The sequence below is a fragment of the Ceratosolen solmsi genome, unplaced genomic scaffold (genome assembly GCF_000503995.2).
Source record: "Ceratosolen solmsi marchali unplaced genomic scaffold, CerSol_1.0 scaffold35, whole genome shotgun sequence".
Lineage (NCBI taxonomy): Eukaryota > Metazoa > Arthropoda > Insecta > Hymenoptera > Agaonidae > Ceratosolen > Ceratosolen solmsi.
The window spans coordinates 2,748,302-2,766,070 of record NW_011948423.1 but is presented as its reverse complement, the minus strand read 5'-3'; the positions used below and the strand labels follow the sequence as shown (position 1 = coordinate 2,766,070).

The 17,769-nt window shown below is 34.8% G+C and overlaps 1 protein-coding gene across 1 annotated transcript; it reads right to left on the bottom strand.

Annotated features, from left to right (window-relative positions):
* Positions 1-4,507: 4,507 nt before the first annotated feature.
* Positions 4,508-16,959, bottom strand: Ance-3 (angiotensin-converting enzyme Ance-3; the record flags this gene model as incomplete). The annotated part of the gene is made up of 10 exons (XM_011499826.1): positions 16,701-16,959; positions 11,614-12,105; positions 8,218-8,376; positions 7,817-7,913; positions 6,812-6,955; positions 6,536-6,727; positions 6,116-6,213; positions 5,876-6,045; positions 5,332-5,456; positions 4,508-4,779 (listed from the first exon to the last, which is right to left on the bottom strand). Coding segments are annotated over exons 1-10 (1,809 nt in total), but the record flags the coding sequence as incomplete, so codon positions are not given.
* Positions 16,960-17,769: the final 810 nt, after the last annotated feature.

Below are 17,769 nucleotides of genomic sequence, written 5' to 3'. Positions count from 1 at the left end.
GCATCCGAAACAATACTTATAACATTATGTAAGCCAGTGTATATTATTCAATGTACTTTACTGATTAATAAGATATATTTATTGCAAGGATCATTATAATCACCAGCAATTGAACAATTGACATTAATGTTTACTAGAAAAATAATAATAGAAATAAAAGTTGCTGAAAGAAATTCAGATGAAAGCTACAAATGATAATTATGCAGTCACGCCGGCTGCGTGTATTTGAAGTTCTTGTTATGCTGCAGCAATCACGATCAACTCTAACTTCAAGAGTGCCTACCATAAATTTCATTTTTCCTCTTTAATCACATCCTATTAACTAAAGTAATTGTTTTAAGTATATGTTTTGTCAGAAATTGCTCTCAACGATTTCGAATGTCTATAAAAGAAAAAAAAAAAAAAAAAAAAAAAAAAAAAAAAAAAAACATACAGAAAGGAAAAAAACATTGTTCTTTAAGCGAGTGTATTTAAGAGAAAATTTACAGACTGTCGTTTATTGTTCATATTTTTTAAACAGTATTTTCAAGGATAATAAATAATAAGAAATTGAAGTATAAGAGGTATGACTAAGTAGCTTTTCAGCTTCTGTAGAAACTTAATTAGAAGATTTTAAAATTTTAAAATCTTGTACTTTTAATTTGTATTGTAAATATTTGATAATAAGACGAAAATATATTTTAATATTTATAGTTTCATTGGTGACGTCAATTTACATTGATTTTCTACAAAATATTCCATATTTATAAAAGAAAATTTTTGCTTGTAATTAAAAAATAGTAAAAATTTACTTGAGCAATTATTTTTCAAAATTTTCTAATTTTACGTATTACTAATATAATATTATTTCTGGAATTTTTTTTAATACACGCACATATATATATATATATATATAATTAATAATTGTCTGAACTATTCAACATGTGAGAACCATTCAATTTCATGATGATTTTTAGCCAAAGTATAGCAAAATATATTTAATTTAATCCATACATTTGATAATAATTATGAACGAAATTTATATTATAATTAAATGTATTTATAAATGTATTTATTTTCTTATTTACATTTACTTATTTATTAAATATATTATTCACTTGTTCATGTAAATGTAAAATGATAATATTAGTTACTTAATAATAGTAGAACCATTGCTTCACATTAATTCTTCTATAAATCCCCCCCCCCCCCCAAGAAAAATAATATGAATTGTAGACTTTGTTAAAGGAAATGTTGTCAAGTCGATAAAATAAATAAAACATAAAAATGACGCTTAAGACGCGCTCGAAATGAAACGTAATTGCTAGTTTTCGAAGGTAAGAAGGAAGTAGCAAAGACAATAAAACTTTAAGAGAATGTCAGACAGTTGAGGTTGTTGAAGTTATACGAGAAAGTTCTCGATAAGTATAAATAATACTTGGGGTCGTAATTCGTTATTCAGTTCTCTCTTGTGTCTCGGAGGATCCAAGATCGCATCGTTACGGAAACGTTTGGTTTGTCACTGATATTTTTAGTCGTTCCTATCTGGCTGGATCATCGATTTTCATTAAGAAAGCACTGACGGATACATTTGATTCGATTATTTGAAATAGTGAACTTTGTGATGGTTATTATTAAGTCCTTTTATTTGTCATTGACTTTGAGAATCCTAACCCTACCCTCGCTCGAATTTATTCAGTAGTTCGTATTTATTGATTAAATTTACGCGAGCATTTTAACTTAAATCGTTTGAATTCTAATTCTCATTCTCAGCCCTTTTATGTAACGAACGCATAATTAATCAACTTCGTTAGTTTGCGAATTTTCGGGTCATCGGGGTTGGATGAACTGCGACCTCTTAATCTTGCAACATGTGAACATTATGAAATTAAATTCTTCCTTCGAATTTCGTGATCCAAATATAGTCGCGATAATTATGGATTTTGTCTTCAATTTATGTACTAATGGTTACTTTGAGATATAGCGCTTAGGGTGGGGATTGCGAGGGGTTGGCGACTACAGGATGGTTTTAATCCGAAAGCTAAATTTGAACAAAATTAATGATTGTAGCGTTGTATAACGATAGCGAATGCTTGTAACGATAAAATTGCAAAATTATCATGAAATACACTTAGATTTCATTGGTATTAATTTTCCACAATCTTCAATTTCCTAATGAAGTTTGTTAAAATACTATTTTATATATGCTTTTTTGTAACTTTGGTACTATTAATTTATATTTTTAGTAAAAAATATTAGCACCTGTGCACGCTCATTCGCAACAACGGCATTTCCGAACATATTTACATGATTGAATGTTGCCGCATCATAGCATTGTGTAATTTTATTTAAAGTTTCGTTTTATAAATTATTGCCGAAGTGCGTACATATTAAAGATGCTTAATGTCCGTAATGTGTTGAAGGCCGTTAAATATTAATTTGCCATCGATCATCGTCGCTTCTCAAAATCTGAATTTTTTTCAAGCGAATGTCCTTGTCGCTCCCTCCTTACGATTATTCGGGAATATCTCGAGGCACAAGCGGATTAAGAGCATCCGCCAGTAAAGGAAAAGCCGATTAAGACTAAATGTTCACTTGCAGCTCTTACGAGGCATGTCTGCCTTTCTATTGTGCAGCTCGGCGGCCGCCCTGGCGGTGCTGTCCACGAGCAAAATGGACCTAGAGCGAGCGGCGGAGCTCGCGGTCGAGCGCGCTGCAGAAAAAGCGGCTGAGCGCGCCGTCGAGAAAGCCCTGAACTCGGGTAATTCATCGACCATCACGGTGACCGTGAAGGAGTCCTACTCGAACGCGAGGAAGACCGCCGAGGAAGCCGCGGCACCGGGTTCCGAGTCCACCCGGCATCACGACCCCACTGTCCACGATAGTCGCTACGCGTACGAGCCTCTGTACAAGGTTACGGCCTCGGAGGAGGACGTCGGCTATGACGGCGAAAGGCAGTGGGAAAAGAATCGGTCCGCGGAATACGAAGGTTCCTCGGAGCCAAGCGTCGATAATGTCGAGCAGGGCGGCGATCCTTCGACGACTTCGACACCGATTCAGGATAGCGATTCTGATAATTACGAGGCCGAGCTCGATATCACCGCTGACTTGGACAGCTTGGAAATCAGCAGCGACGCTAGTTTCCGCGGTAACTTTGGCCTCAAAAGTACGAGCGACGCTAGGACCAAGACCTTTTCGCGGTCGTACTCATTGCCAAAATCCGACATCGAGGAGATGAAGGTCGACGTCGATGATAACGAGGCTGCGCGAATATTTAAAATGTACGCGACTCAATTGCAAAGCGACGGCTGGTCGAGTAGCAAGCAAATGGGTTGGATCAGACATCGGCCATTATGGGACGACGGGAAGGTAGGTCGGATCGATCGGGAATTCTGGAAGGGATTCCACGACATGTCGCTCGGCGACTCGACATTCGGCAATGATCGATCGTACGAGGAGAGACAACTGGCAGATGCGTCGAATCATTTGTCCCCGACTGCGATGACTACGGTGGACATGACTGCCGTCGATCATCTGCCGATGTACCAAATGTCGCATCGACAGGTTTACGCGCCTCGACAACCAATGTACACCTACACAAGCAAAAGCGAGGCCAATCGAGGTAGGCCGATGAAGTTTTTTCTAACGATTCCAGTCGCCCGTCCAACTATCCACAAACGTCAAAACGGTCTGGATGGAAATATCATCGAGTCTATGAAATATTATAAGAAACCGGTAGGTAAATGAAATGTTATAGAATAAGTTTTATCGATGCGCGAGTGTAAAATAATATCGTGATTTTCTTCAAGATCGCTGGAAGACATCAATTATCATCGAAACGACTACTCAATAGATCCTATGGTATTGAGAGTGGAGGCTTGGTCTTTTATGCCAATAAAAATGCTGCGCCGCAAACTGAGCAACAAGCATCCATCTACCGTTCGATTATCAAAATACCTAATCGAATATTGAATATCTAAGCTTATCTAAGCTATATTTTATCTCTCTCTCTCTCTCTCTAACAAAATTTTTAACTTATTATAGGATGTATATTAGTAGACTTTGAATGCAATTCGTGTAACGTATAATGACAAAAACACTGTTATTATAATAATAATAATAATAATAATAATAATAATAATAATAACAATAACAACAGCAACATATAAATATTCATTAATAACTAATCTCGGCAAATGGATATTACAGAGCCTCAAATGTTACCAAACTGAAAATACACTTGGATATTAATCCTTCATTATCGTACTTTTCATTGTGCTCGTCATAATTCTCGTCTCATTACAATATTATCATTATTGCTCATTATGATACTTGGATAAGCCATTATTTTATTAAATAAACATAAGCATTCGTAAATCCTATTTCTCGATAAATGTACGAAGTAAGTTAAGAAATCATGATCTTCTTAAAAAAATATATATACTCCCCTCCCTCCCATTCCACTTACCTTATGTACGGAATGTTCGCTGGGATATGATACTTGGATCCAGGATCGAAATCATCTTCCTGGTGGCTTCGTGCCCGAATAACGCTCTTTCAATCGATGCCAATGACAATTATATTCCTCCTTGCTAACAACTCCTCGGAATACATCCCAGCGCCATTTGTCTAAGGCAATACTGTAAGGGAGTAGAACCAATTTTTCCATTGCCAAAGAAAAGAGATAGTTTATATCGGCGGCTCGTTCATCGACAAATTTATTCATTAATCCCAGAGTTTGCAAATGTTTCGGAGTCGCTATGCTTAAAGCGATTGCCTCCCCGATCGCTTCGTGAAAACCTACGAAAAATTAAATATTATTCGTAGAAGCGTAGCGCAATGTCTTTTGATTAAGGGAATTTTTTTTGTTTTTGTTTTTTTTTTTTGTTTTTTCATTTCGTCCAATATTATCGTCAAAATTAATAGCATTTTACAACATATTTGTTTATTATTATGCACATTGGATAAACGATCCGTCTTATCATGTTTCATTGCTCTTAACGTCCAATGCATAATACGAATATTACATATACGAGTAAATGTAAATTTTCTATTGGTTAATTAAGACAGAATTATTTTTATTATCGTAAAGTATGTTTAGGCTGGCTGTTTTCAAAAGTCAGCTGTAGTTGGCGAAAGTTTAATTATTATCGGTAATAATAAGATTTATTGTTATTGACTTCATGGTTAAGAAAATATTATCCTCGAATGAAGTGAAAAGGAAGTGAGAAAATCGTTCTTTTAAAAAGTCCTCTAAGAATGTAAAATTTATGTCCAGGTATTTAAAGTTTCCTGACTGTCGTAGTTTTATTATTATCAGAATTGAAAGTAAATTTTATTTTCTTCTCCTACCAGGATTAGCACCATCACGGAATTCCCGTGGTAGATGACTGTAGCGCAAAAAGTACTGAATATGAGCCATTTCATGATGAACGGTTATAAGATCCTTCATAGTTACTTTCGTGCACATTTTTATTCTGCAAATAATTAATTTTTTGTAAGCGAATTATACAACGATCGTGGGATTATAATAAGCATGGATAAAAACAATAAATTTTTCACTCGTTTCACATTATCGACTAATACTAGCGTCAATTCAATGACATTAATTTAATTACATATAATTTCAACTCAGACTATTCTATTTCTAATTAGTATATTAAGTATTGTTATTATTATTATTATTATTATTATTATTATTATTATTATTATTATTAAAGTAAATAAATTGGATGATAAATGGAGTACGAATTTTATGTATAATGCATTTGAAATACTCTGATTTTCAATTCATTGATTTTAATGTGCGATAAATTTATCCTCGTAAACTTGCTTACATTTTGAAAAATTAATGATAACGTAATGATAGAAAGTAGTGTAACGTGAGTTTATTCACCTGTAATCAATGCGATTACAAAAATCCCAAGCTGAAGCTTGACATATGAGGGATCTATCACCTGGATCAACGATTAAACTTCCCGCCCAAAATTCTGGGGGCAATGCGCTCAAGTTCAAGGACAAGAAAAAGTCTTCTCCAACTCTGAACATGTCGATCGGCGTGTAACCCTAAATTATCATAATTTGCGTTAATATTTGCCATTATTTCAATGTTCAATGTACCAACATCAATATTAACCTGCGCCTGCATTTCCTGTGTCACGTCCAGGTAATTTTTTCCAGGATACGGCAGTGTGACGTCCAAAATATTTGTCCACGACTGTCCCCAAATATTACCTGTCAACAAACATTATTATAAAATAAAAATGTTTAACAAAACAATAAGCGATAATGAAAGGCTTCAACCGATGAAGCTTACGACTAAAGCTTTGACTTATAAATAAGCAAATAATTTTTAAACGTTATTCATTGCATTTACTAACGGCTGAATGTTTTTTATCGTCAGAAAATGTAATCCATAAATGCGATATGAAAAATATTATTTATTGTGTGAGTGAAAGGAGTGGTGCGATCATCGAGTTTCGAGCCTTCGATCAATATTTGCCAATTCAACTAATCTTTAATGCTCGTAAATCAATTACTGCAAACCAAATGTTACCAAGGATGTGAGATGGCAATGGCGCGTGTCCGCTAATCTTTTCTGGTCCATAAAGATCTCGAAGCTTCCTTCTAATGTAAGCGTGTAATTCCTCGTACAAAGGCTTAATCTCTTCCCAAACCTCGTTGACGTCGCGCTCAAAATTGTAAGACTCGTAAGGGAATTGCCAGTACGCTGCAGCATCCGTAAAGTCTACGGAGAATATTACAAAAATATTTAAAAGACGAGCAGAGTTTACCATTAAATACGTGATTTACGAGTTGAAGATGAGCTTACTATTAATATGGGCAGCCTCGTTATTGAGATCGACCAACTGTTGGTAGAGGCTCTTCATTTGAGAACCGCTTCGTCGTCTCCACTCGAGCCAGACCCATTGCAATTCGTCCCAATCGCGACTTCGAGCCATGATTTGCGATATTTCTGCAAGCGCCCATTTGTTCATGTGAATGCCGTAGATTTGAGGAGAGAGAGAGAGAGAGAGAGAGAGAGAGAGAGAGAGAGAGAGAGTGAAAAATAATCAATAACGATAATATTTTTTTCATGATTATACACCGGACTAATCCACATGTTAAACGTGTTTGAGCTTTTTAAGCGTTTTTAAGCGCTCAAATGGTGTTGCATAAAAATAAGCGAAATTTCATACATTTCTTTCCGAAGTTCAATATAATATAATATAATATGAATAAAGAGCAATCTGAAAAGTAGTAAAAGAACTAAATAAAAATCTGAATAGTGAGTGTACATATTGCAGTAAAATTTTAAAACAACGCAAGAATGACATTATGAATTAAGAATCTCATTGATATTAACCACTTTATGCTAATAATACAAGCAACTCTTACGCTTTTGAAAATAATTAATTCTGTTTGAGTAAAAAAGAGATGGCAATTAAGTGTGAGTAATATGCTTACAACAAAGTTATTTTTAATTTTAAATGCTCACTTTAATAAATTTCATGACTAGTATGACTTTTATACATTATACCGAAAGCAATTCTTAGAAGTCTAATAATTAAGCTAAATAAATATGTTTGTATATTTAAATGATGAGGTGCTCAATTTACTACATATATATATATATATATATATATATATATATATATATATATATTACGCGCGCGCGCGTGTGTGTATTATGATAAATGAATATTATGATAAATGTACTAAGATAAATATATCTGTATTATAGGATATTAAATTTCAGTTTGATTAAATGCAGAATACTGTTGGTATAGTTCACTCACGAACAATAAATAATAAATTTATGAATGCATTACTGTACCAGGAAATAGACGGAATCCGCAGTTTAGAGGATCCTTGTACGCACAAATTGTCGCACTGTTATATATAGACAGCATATCGTTGATAATGCGGTTGTACTGAAACAACATAGTTCATTATTAAGTGTACGAAATGATGTTTCGTAAGCAGCCAATGGATAATCCAAGTATATTTGTGTAAAGTTTCAAAGTTAATACCTGAAAAAGAATGTCTTTAGATTTTTTGTGATAAATTACAGTATAGGAAAGGCACGGATTAAGCATCAATTTTACGGATTTCGGAAGGATTTTTACGCACTATTATTAGCTAAAATAAGATAGATAATAAAAAACCGTTTGTGTAATTGTGTCGCTGGAATACCGAAGACATTCGATTTGCTTTCCACCTACAAAGTACACTTACCCTGTCGAGTTGATCGGGCGGCAGAGCCGCTGGACCAACAGCCGAAAGATATCTCAGCCGCCTCCTGATCGTTGGCTCCCTCACCGAATTCGGATCAATCTGGCTGATCTGCAGCCAAGCTTGGTATTGAAAATCAGCGTAGAGCCTCTGGGCTTGCAGCTGCGAACATACAACATACAACAAATACGTTAATGTGCATACGCATCTCTGCCCGGCGATTGGCATTGGCTTTCTTCCAAAAGGACATTAATCCTCATGCAATTAGAATTACTTTATCTACGAGTGCATTGTGAGCAGGACGGGGCTATTGCTGCTAGTAAAGCGACATGTCGTTTACTCGTCCTATCTAGGCTAAGCTTAGCGAGGGGTTTTCGCTAATACCGTCGCTGCATGCGCTGTGTATATATATATATATATATATATATATTTTTTTTTTTTTGCGATTTTGCCAGTCGAGATAAGCCTCGGCTCGACGCGAATTTCCCACGAAGAAAAGCCGACAACTATTATTGTTTTAACCGTCGTAATCGTTGCCTCGGTTACACTGCATTTTACACGACATTATCGTGAACTCTCTAACGACTCTTTTTAACAATTTAAAAATACACTTTTCCAAGGATCATCAATGGATACGAAGAAAACTGTGATAAAGGGAATCTTGTATGTATTTATCTAAATTCGTTTGAAATTTTCATTTCAAATGTTCGTAGGGTTGGGGAAGTATGAAAAAGTCGACTATCACGATTGCAATAATCGCGCAAAGATTAAAAATTATTTATCTCCTTTATTTGACCGAATCCATAGAGCATATTATATTTCAGCATGAAATTTCAAATATCCTTTCACATAATTTTGGCGACTTTACAAATCCTATGCAAAAGGGAATGTCAATTATGATCTTTTTCCTATCAAAATAATGGACATTCATAAGATATAACTACGGGATCGTTCGTCTCCTTCGTTGCTTTACAATGATTTTCTCATTGTCGTCTCTAATCGTTTAGCCCCACGTTTGACCCGAATCCCATGCATGGATCATCATGTTAATATAACATTACACAGGTAAAACATTGTCAGCCGCCCTTACTCTAATTGCACCTTTCATCACAACAATTTCTTCCTATTTGATAACGCAAATGATAACGCTCGACAATCTACCCTCGCACTCTAGAAAACTACGGTACTTGTTCACACTTTAATTACAATTCTGGCAATTGATCACGTAACCTTACGATCTCGTCGCTTTTCAATCGACGATATCTCTCTCATATTCGATTCAAGGTCCGCGAAAAACGACGTTCACCGTCCAAGCGTCAAAACTCGCCTCGGCTCCCTCTTAATCCCAGCGTTAACGCATCGTCATGTTTCTACAGAGTTTCTGCGCAATCCACATTTTAACATCGCGGCGTAAATTTCACTTTTCAAACGTATTATTTACGCAGTGTCCCTTTTTAATAGTGCGTGGCGAGTTTCCCCTCCCCCACGCGGCCAACGCAGCACGCGCCAAGCGTTTCCCAATTATGCAGCCGCAAGGCTCCGAGCCCGCCCTCCATGGCCCTCCATGACCCTTAATTAAAGTGCATTACGTTTTGTGGGCCGGTGGCGGTGGTGGGGCGAAGAGGGTACCGAGAGGATAGAAGGAGAAGCCGCGAAGACGACATGGCTGACGTTTTAAAACGGGCGGCAATTGATCGGCTGTCATGCCTTGACGCGGCGATACTCGTGCGGCTGTTGCTCAATCCTCGGGCTAATACATAGACAATGGCACCGGCTGGGAACATTTCCCGCGAGAGTCCGTCTTCGTCTTCGCGCTATCGGGGAAATTTGCTTCGGAGAAGGAGCCAACCAACGTCGGCTAACGGGGACGAGCGAGTCGGAACGTTGGGTCGAGGCCTCGCGACGCCGGGCTTTTTCCCATTCGGCGGCGATCGTTGCGTTTCCACTTGCTTTCCTCGGAGCGCTGCTTGGCTTTCGCACGATTAATGTCGGATGCTTCGATAATCGCTTATGGGAATAACCGCTGTCAACCATGCAAAAGCATTCTTTTATAAAAATATAATGCCGACCTACGACGAGAATCATTGTGTGGCTTTATTTCTTCTCCTTTTAATTTTAATGCCCAGCGCACTGTGACCTGGTCGAATAATGTACATAATTTTTTATGTTTGCTAATAATTATAGTAATAGTAGCAATCGATCGATATTTCCATTTTTTCTTTGTTAGTTTTTTACGATTTTCAATTCCCTGGGCTTTCTTGGATAATAAGCATTGAGCGATATTAATCTCAATTTCGCTCTCAATAGAGTCGCGCTATGATAATCAATAAGCGCCTGAGTATTTATAGTATACGCGCAATTAAAGTGGTTTAGAAGAAGAAAAAATAAATATAGAAACAAGCAAACAAATAAAAAAAGAACAATAACAAATCACTTTGTCTTGTAGACATTTGTAAAATTCATCGTACAATTAAGGCTCCATTACCTTTAATACAAAGACAATGCAAGAGAAAATTAATTTATACACGTTTGAAGTGCTCTTCTTTCTGAAATGGCAGAGTATATTTATATGGATGATTATAAATATATTTTTATTTATAAAATAACGTCGACTTCTTTCTCAGCCTTGTGAAACCAATAAACAATAGTCAATTATTACGCTGCGTAATGAAAAATATAACATAACTATTTCATCAAATTTATTAATACAAATTTATTAACACCATAGATTCATAAATACTAAAACTATTGGAATTATTAACTAAATAAAAAATATGCTTATAACTATTCTATTTCAACGTGTATTAAAAACTTCCGAATGAAGAAAAAATGGCCCTGAGAATACACGAATATAAAAATCAATTATATAATTCGTTAATAATTTCATAATATCCCGACAAATTATCACCGTTATATTCTCATTATAACGATGTAACGAATTTTATTTTTCTACCGACCACAGCCACGCTTGAAAAATATTTGTATATCTCAGCACTGTGAAAGTGAGTGAGCTTTACAAGTAATCCCATAGATAATTTAGCTACAATTAGGTCAATCGATAAAAGGTCATTGTTTTCACACCACGCACGTGGCTCTTTTGGTAAATTATGAAATAGTAATAGAGAGATAGAAAAAACCAACAATGAGGACATAAAAAGTATGAATTATCAACCGTCGCTTTACTTATTTCGAGACATGCGAGATTTATCGACATACTTAAATATTAATCGTAATACCGTTTTTGGAATTTTCAATAATTACGAATACCTGGAATACACCCGGACACACTCTAGAATTAAGAACTTAGGTACACTAATAATGATAGACGCTCGAGACTGATGGCTCGAGATATCCACCGGAAGCTCAAGGGAAAACTATGAATATCAACAACTTCCTTACCGCTTGCAATTGCGTCACTTCGTTCACGTTCGTCTCATAATTCCATTGGGCGGCAACATTATTGCTGCACGTTTGCGTACCAACGAAATCGAGACTGGCCAAGAGGTTCCTGTAATCGAATTCCTGTGGTCTCCTGGTGCCGCTGTGACCGTAACCATCGCCACCTCGTCCCGGCTGATCTTGCAACGGTCTCCTGCCCTCGTCCCTGTCGTACCTATCGTCCTGCACCGGTCTTCTCCCGTCGTTCCAGCTATATCGGTTGTCCTGAGATGGCCTCCTGCCATCGTTCGTGTCGTACCGATCGTCCTGCGCTGGACGTCTTTCGTCCCCTAGACCGTATCCGTTGTTCTGATGGGCTCTGCCCCCGTCGTTATAATCGTATCTGCCATCCTGTGGCCTTTGACTGTCGTATCTGTCATCGCGTAACGGCGGCAGATCCAACTGACAGGTCACTTTGTTTATCGCAACGAGTAAGCAAAGTCCAATGACGATCTGTACAAGCAAAGAGACACATTTGCGTACTTTCCATACAAAATAAGATGGGATAGCTTTGTATATTTAATAATTAGAATATTCTGAAGTGGATCATCATCATCATCGTCATCGTCGTCGTCGTCGTCGTTATCATCGTCATCGTCGTCGTCGTCATCATCGTCATCGTCGTCGTCATCGTCATCATCGTCATCGTCGTCGTTCTCGTCATCATTATTATTGTTGTTGTTATATATATTTGATTAAAATTTTTATTAGAATTTTTATTCAAACACTTTAAATAAATTAATGTAAATTTCGAATAATGCTTTATTTGTAATATATATATATACATATATATAGTCGTATATATATATATATATATATATATATATATATATATATAGTCGTCACTTAAATATAGTTTATATTCAAATATATTTTAATTTTTATTATAAATGATTATGATTATTAATATACAAAATTCAAATCTTACAAAATTATATAAATATAATTCATATCATACTGATTAATTAGAAAATGTACTCTTTACATATATTCTCGGCATATAAAGTGGAGTATCCTTTAAAATTTTTACCAGATTATCGTAAAGTTCCAATAAAATATAAGTTAAAGAATATTAAATTTATTTATCTTTGATGAATCTATTTATTTATTAATTATTTTTCGATTTTATTTCATGTTTCATTAAAGCATTTTAAAAATAAAAAGTTCCTTAAACTATTATATTTGTTTTACAACTTGTTTACTTATATATTGTACAATGGAATTTTGCAATTTAATTTCATACATTTAATAATAATTACTATTATTATTATAACAACAACAATAACAATATTAATAATAATAATTTAATATATTACTTGCTAGTTATATTTTTGTTATTAAATGTAAATAAATAGTGAAAATTATTTTATACGTTGTATTACGTAGTTTACTCCTATAGTTGAAAAGTTTAATAAAAGATCTCATAAATCGTATAGAATTTCTATTTTTTGAAACTGTAAATGCTTAACCATATTGTGTATTGCAATACACATGTTTAACGCTTACATATAGCATTCATTATCCACTTATCGTTATCTCTATTTATCTCTAGTATATGAAATGGTTTTAAAGGCTCTGTTCTGATCTTTTATTATTTGTAAGAAACAAAATAAATTTTATGTCTTGTATAGTAATAATTTCCAATGTTTCTTATTAGAATTTAATATGAATTATGATTTCAAGAATTGGAATACTAGATACAGATTATATTCTATTAATTCTCTTTTGTTTTTTAATGAAAAATTTTACGTTCCATAATAAGTGTAAAATTCATAAATTGGACCTTATAATACACCTGACAAATTATTAAATAGACAAAGAGAATATAATCCTTCGCCTAATTGCGCAAAAGCACGATAAAGATAATTGCGTGAATACTCTGTATTGATAAAAAATCTTTGTATAAGGAAACGATGTTTTTAGGAAGAGCCCGACACCTATGGAATAAAATAAAATTATATTTATATTTATGATATAATCATTACCTCCGCGAGTAATTGAATGTAATTAGAAAAAAAAAAAATATTGAAATTTCTAAATCTTTTCAAACATTAAGAGACAAGCTAATTCTCTTGTGTCATTAATAATAAACAAAAACTTAAGATATACTCTTTTCTCTAAAGTTTTTTTATTCTGTTGTTTCGTGTGCTGATATAATTGGAAAACACAATAGTAAATAAAGAAAATGTAATAGATAATGAAGTTACTCAAAAATAATTATCCATTTATATGATTATGTCAACTGTCTAATTATGATTTTTCACATGAAAATAACTGTCGAACAATCAAATCATATTTAATACATTATATTATCAATTTTATTTCTGTTACAAGCGTTATATTTTATATTGTTTGTAATTTTCTATCAACTTTTATCTTATAAATATAAATTGATCAATTTACAAAAAGAAAGAGCCCTATTTCGTTTTCGCTAAAAAATTCAAAATATCTTTAATAATTAATTCCCACCCATTCCAAACACACCGTCTTCTTAATGACTAAGCAGCATATAATTGTTAAAGGTCTGTTTTGCATTTTATTATACATTAACATAATACCACTTGGAGCGAGCGGCATAACATAATCGTAACTTAAACGTAGCTTTCCATGAATAATATCTGTGACATGTTTTCTTTGTGGCTCGAAATTACCCATTAATGATAAATTAAAGTGTTTACAAATAAAATATCCTCGGAATTGTTGGCTACGCCTATATATAATGAGCATAAAGAGCTGTCAGTGCTTTATGGGCCAAAGTCATCCTTTACCGTTGCGTATTCTCCTTGTCTCCACGAAGATACTTAATTTTCAAATTACACGCCACTCATGTGAAATCAAATGCAAAACGACAAGCAAAACCATATCGTCTCCATAGCATTTCTACATATACGTGTTTTATGCATCAGTGACCACAGAACGGTGGCACGCTCTCTCTCCCCCCCTCTCTCTCTCTCTCTCTCTCTCTCTCTCTCTCTCTCTCTCTCTCTCTATATATATATATATATCTATATATATCCAATGCATTATCCTGACAACTTATATTCCATCCTTTACATTATACTCATAATAGAAGCGCTGCAAGGTTATGCTGCATTACATGCCTAAGGTTCTGCGAATTATAATATTGTCTTTACCATACATGCGCAAGCATGATGAATTGTTTTCCCCAATGTTTTAAACAGATTCATTAAGCATTCAAGCCTTTGATATGTAATCTGTGATATAACTCTAAGCTGATAATGACAGTCAGTAGCGACTGAGATTTGTCGAGATAAATGACATCTCCCACTCTATTTTATATTGATACGCCCACCTCCCGTGGCTTCTTATATCAAGGGAAAACATTGCGATTATAGGTGAATCGATAATCTTACTGGAAATGATATTCACCGGGATATCACTAAGATTATGTACGTAAATCTGATTATATGAGATATATAGATTTCATAAGTTATACTTGTTACTTTAGAATTAATAATTATATATATATATATATATATATATATATATATATATATATATATATTTATACGGGCCAAAAACTCAATTTTTTTTTCAATTTAATGAAAATTCGTTTGGGCGATATATTTGATTAATGCTGATTTAACAAAAATTTAAGTACAAACGATGATGTAGTTGTTTAAAATTTTAACGTGATAAAATAGTAAATAATGTTAAAACATTAAGCAAAAATATATATTAATAAAGAGTGCAAGTATTGAATTTATGATTGTAATTGAATAAGAATTAACTTTAGGAATAAAATTATAATATCTACGCTATTATGAAAATGTTATTTTAAATTTATTATTTGTTTTTAGTTTATAAAAATGCATATTACGAATATTCTAATTTGAACTAATTGAAATTATATTAACTATATAGACTAATTTGAAACTCAACTTATTTAGAATATATTATTTGAAATGTATTATTTATGAAAAAGATAAATAAAATGAATTTTCTTTTTCTATTTCTTTTGTTTTGTTGTTGTTGTTGTTGTTGTTGTTGTTGTTGTTGTTGTTGTTTTGTTTTGTTTTGTTTATATTTAATTAATACATAAGCGTCACTGTTTTAAAAAATTTATCCTCAATTTTACATATTTTATAATAGTACACAGAGTCGAGAATTTATTAAAAATTTTACACGCATATCATGTCTTTATAAATAGCCTCATTAGGATATATGAACGTATTGAAGTTAAAAAACAAAATAAATGATGCAACTCGTAGGAATATGTTATTTTATTATCACAAGCACGTTGCGATGATTATATTTTAGAAATTTGGACAATACGAATGTATTGTTGTTGCATTTAAAAGAACGTCTCGTGTATTTCAAATTCATTAATTGAAAGACGTACCAATTTCACATTGACACGTTAATATATTCACGCCGATAAAAGTTTTATTTTAACAATAATTCAATAACGCCTAAATAATTTTTTTAACAGCCGAGACTCTAGATTGTATAAATTATATTTGGTGTAAAGAGTGAGATGCGGTATGTATCTCAACAATTTGCAATCTATAGCAATAAATCAATGAAGCCACAAGTATTCAGATGGGCCCGTTATCATTTCAAATAAATATTTTCAAACACTGCAAACTCGTCACACTTTTCGAATTTTAATAACTTTCTTATTTTAACGAATGTTTTCCATTTAATCAATTCTTTTTCTTTCTTTTTTTCCCTTTTTTCTTCTCTTTTATCAACTTACTTGCGTGCAAAGTATCACACCACATTGTATCACAATGAAATATGGTAAAGCTTGTCGAAGAAATATTGTCTCTTCTTAAAAAGTGACATATTCCCCTCTCCCCCGATCGTCATCATCCCATTGTGGCGTATTCTAACAACTTAAGGAGTGAGTTTGTATGTCGTCCGTAAGCGATTCACGTACTCGTGTAAATATCGTGTAAATAATCGTCGCACGGTCGTTGTAAATTCCGTCCGGAGTCGGGGCAATTTTGATAAGGGAAGCTACAGAGAGTAAGAATAGTCTATCTAGCCAACGAGGCTCTAATGCCGGAATACCGGCGACTTACGTGGCGCAGCCTCCGATGATCGAGGACGACCACGAAGACCGGCCTCTCCACCAGCTCCATGAAAGTCTTTCTTCACAGACGAGTCACCGACTGTCCGCCACGAGGCTCTCCAAAGCACAAGAACCGAATAACACGAGGCGGCTAAACAACACCTCCTCACGCGCACACTAAGCTGCGTCTACTTGTTCCGTCCTACGTACTGAGCTGTCAACTAAAAGCTCCGTAGACCCGTGCGTATACATTTATCCCTGCGCGCCTCTTGGTCGAGTCGTGTGATGTCGAACGACACGAGGGAGGTCATCCATAGAGTCGCACGCCCGTGAGAGAGTGGGAGGGATATACACCTGTTGTCTTCGTAGCCGTGGTCGTCCACTCCGTAGCTCCTTCATCGGCCCGCCAGACTAACGCGCAAGCGCGCGATTCGCTTCCCGGCGACGCTTAGATTACCAGATAACTAGGAAGCGACGCGAGGGACGAGTTGGGCAGGCGATACGCAGGATTCATGAGTATTTGCATGATACTTGGACTACGAAAGGTTTTACGGCTTTCGGGGAGCTTATGGTATGGGGCGAATATTGATTTTCACGTCCCCTGGCGAGCCTATTTTTCATACTTTTTCTCCGTATTGTCCCTCTCCCCCCTCCCGCTCCCGCTTTCAGTCAGGGCTCTTTACGGAAGTAAGACACCTGAAATCATGGACAAATCGATATTCCGGAATCTATCGATCAATTTCCTTCCACCCAATTATAGATCGTGATCCGATAGTGCGTTATTCTCTCGGAATACGCTGTGCGGACCTCGGTTACGGCTTGTAAAATTACTGCCGTACATTACGATTACTGACTGACCACTTAAAGATAAAACTATGTTAATCTTGGTTTCTTCGAGTCTCTTTCCACGACCGAGGAAAATAATAAATAATAATATTCACATAATAACGTACTACAGTCGATAAATAAAAGTAGAACTGATTTCACGGATTTGCTCCCCAATGCATAAGATTTCATTATACAGTGTGAAAAAAACAAAAGATCACTTTGTATTGAATTTTTGTGGTGCTCGTGGAATT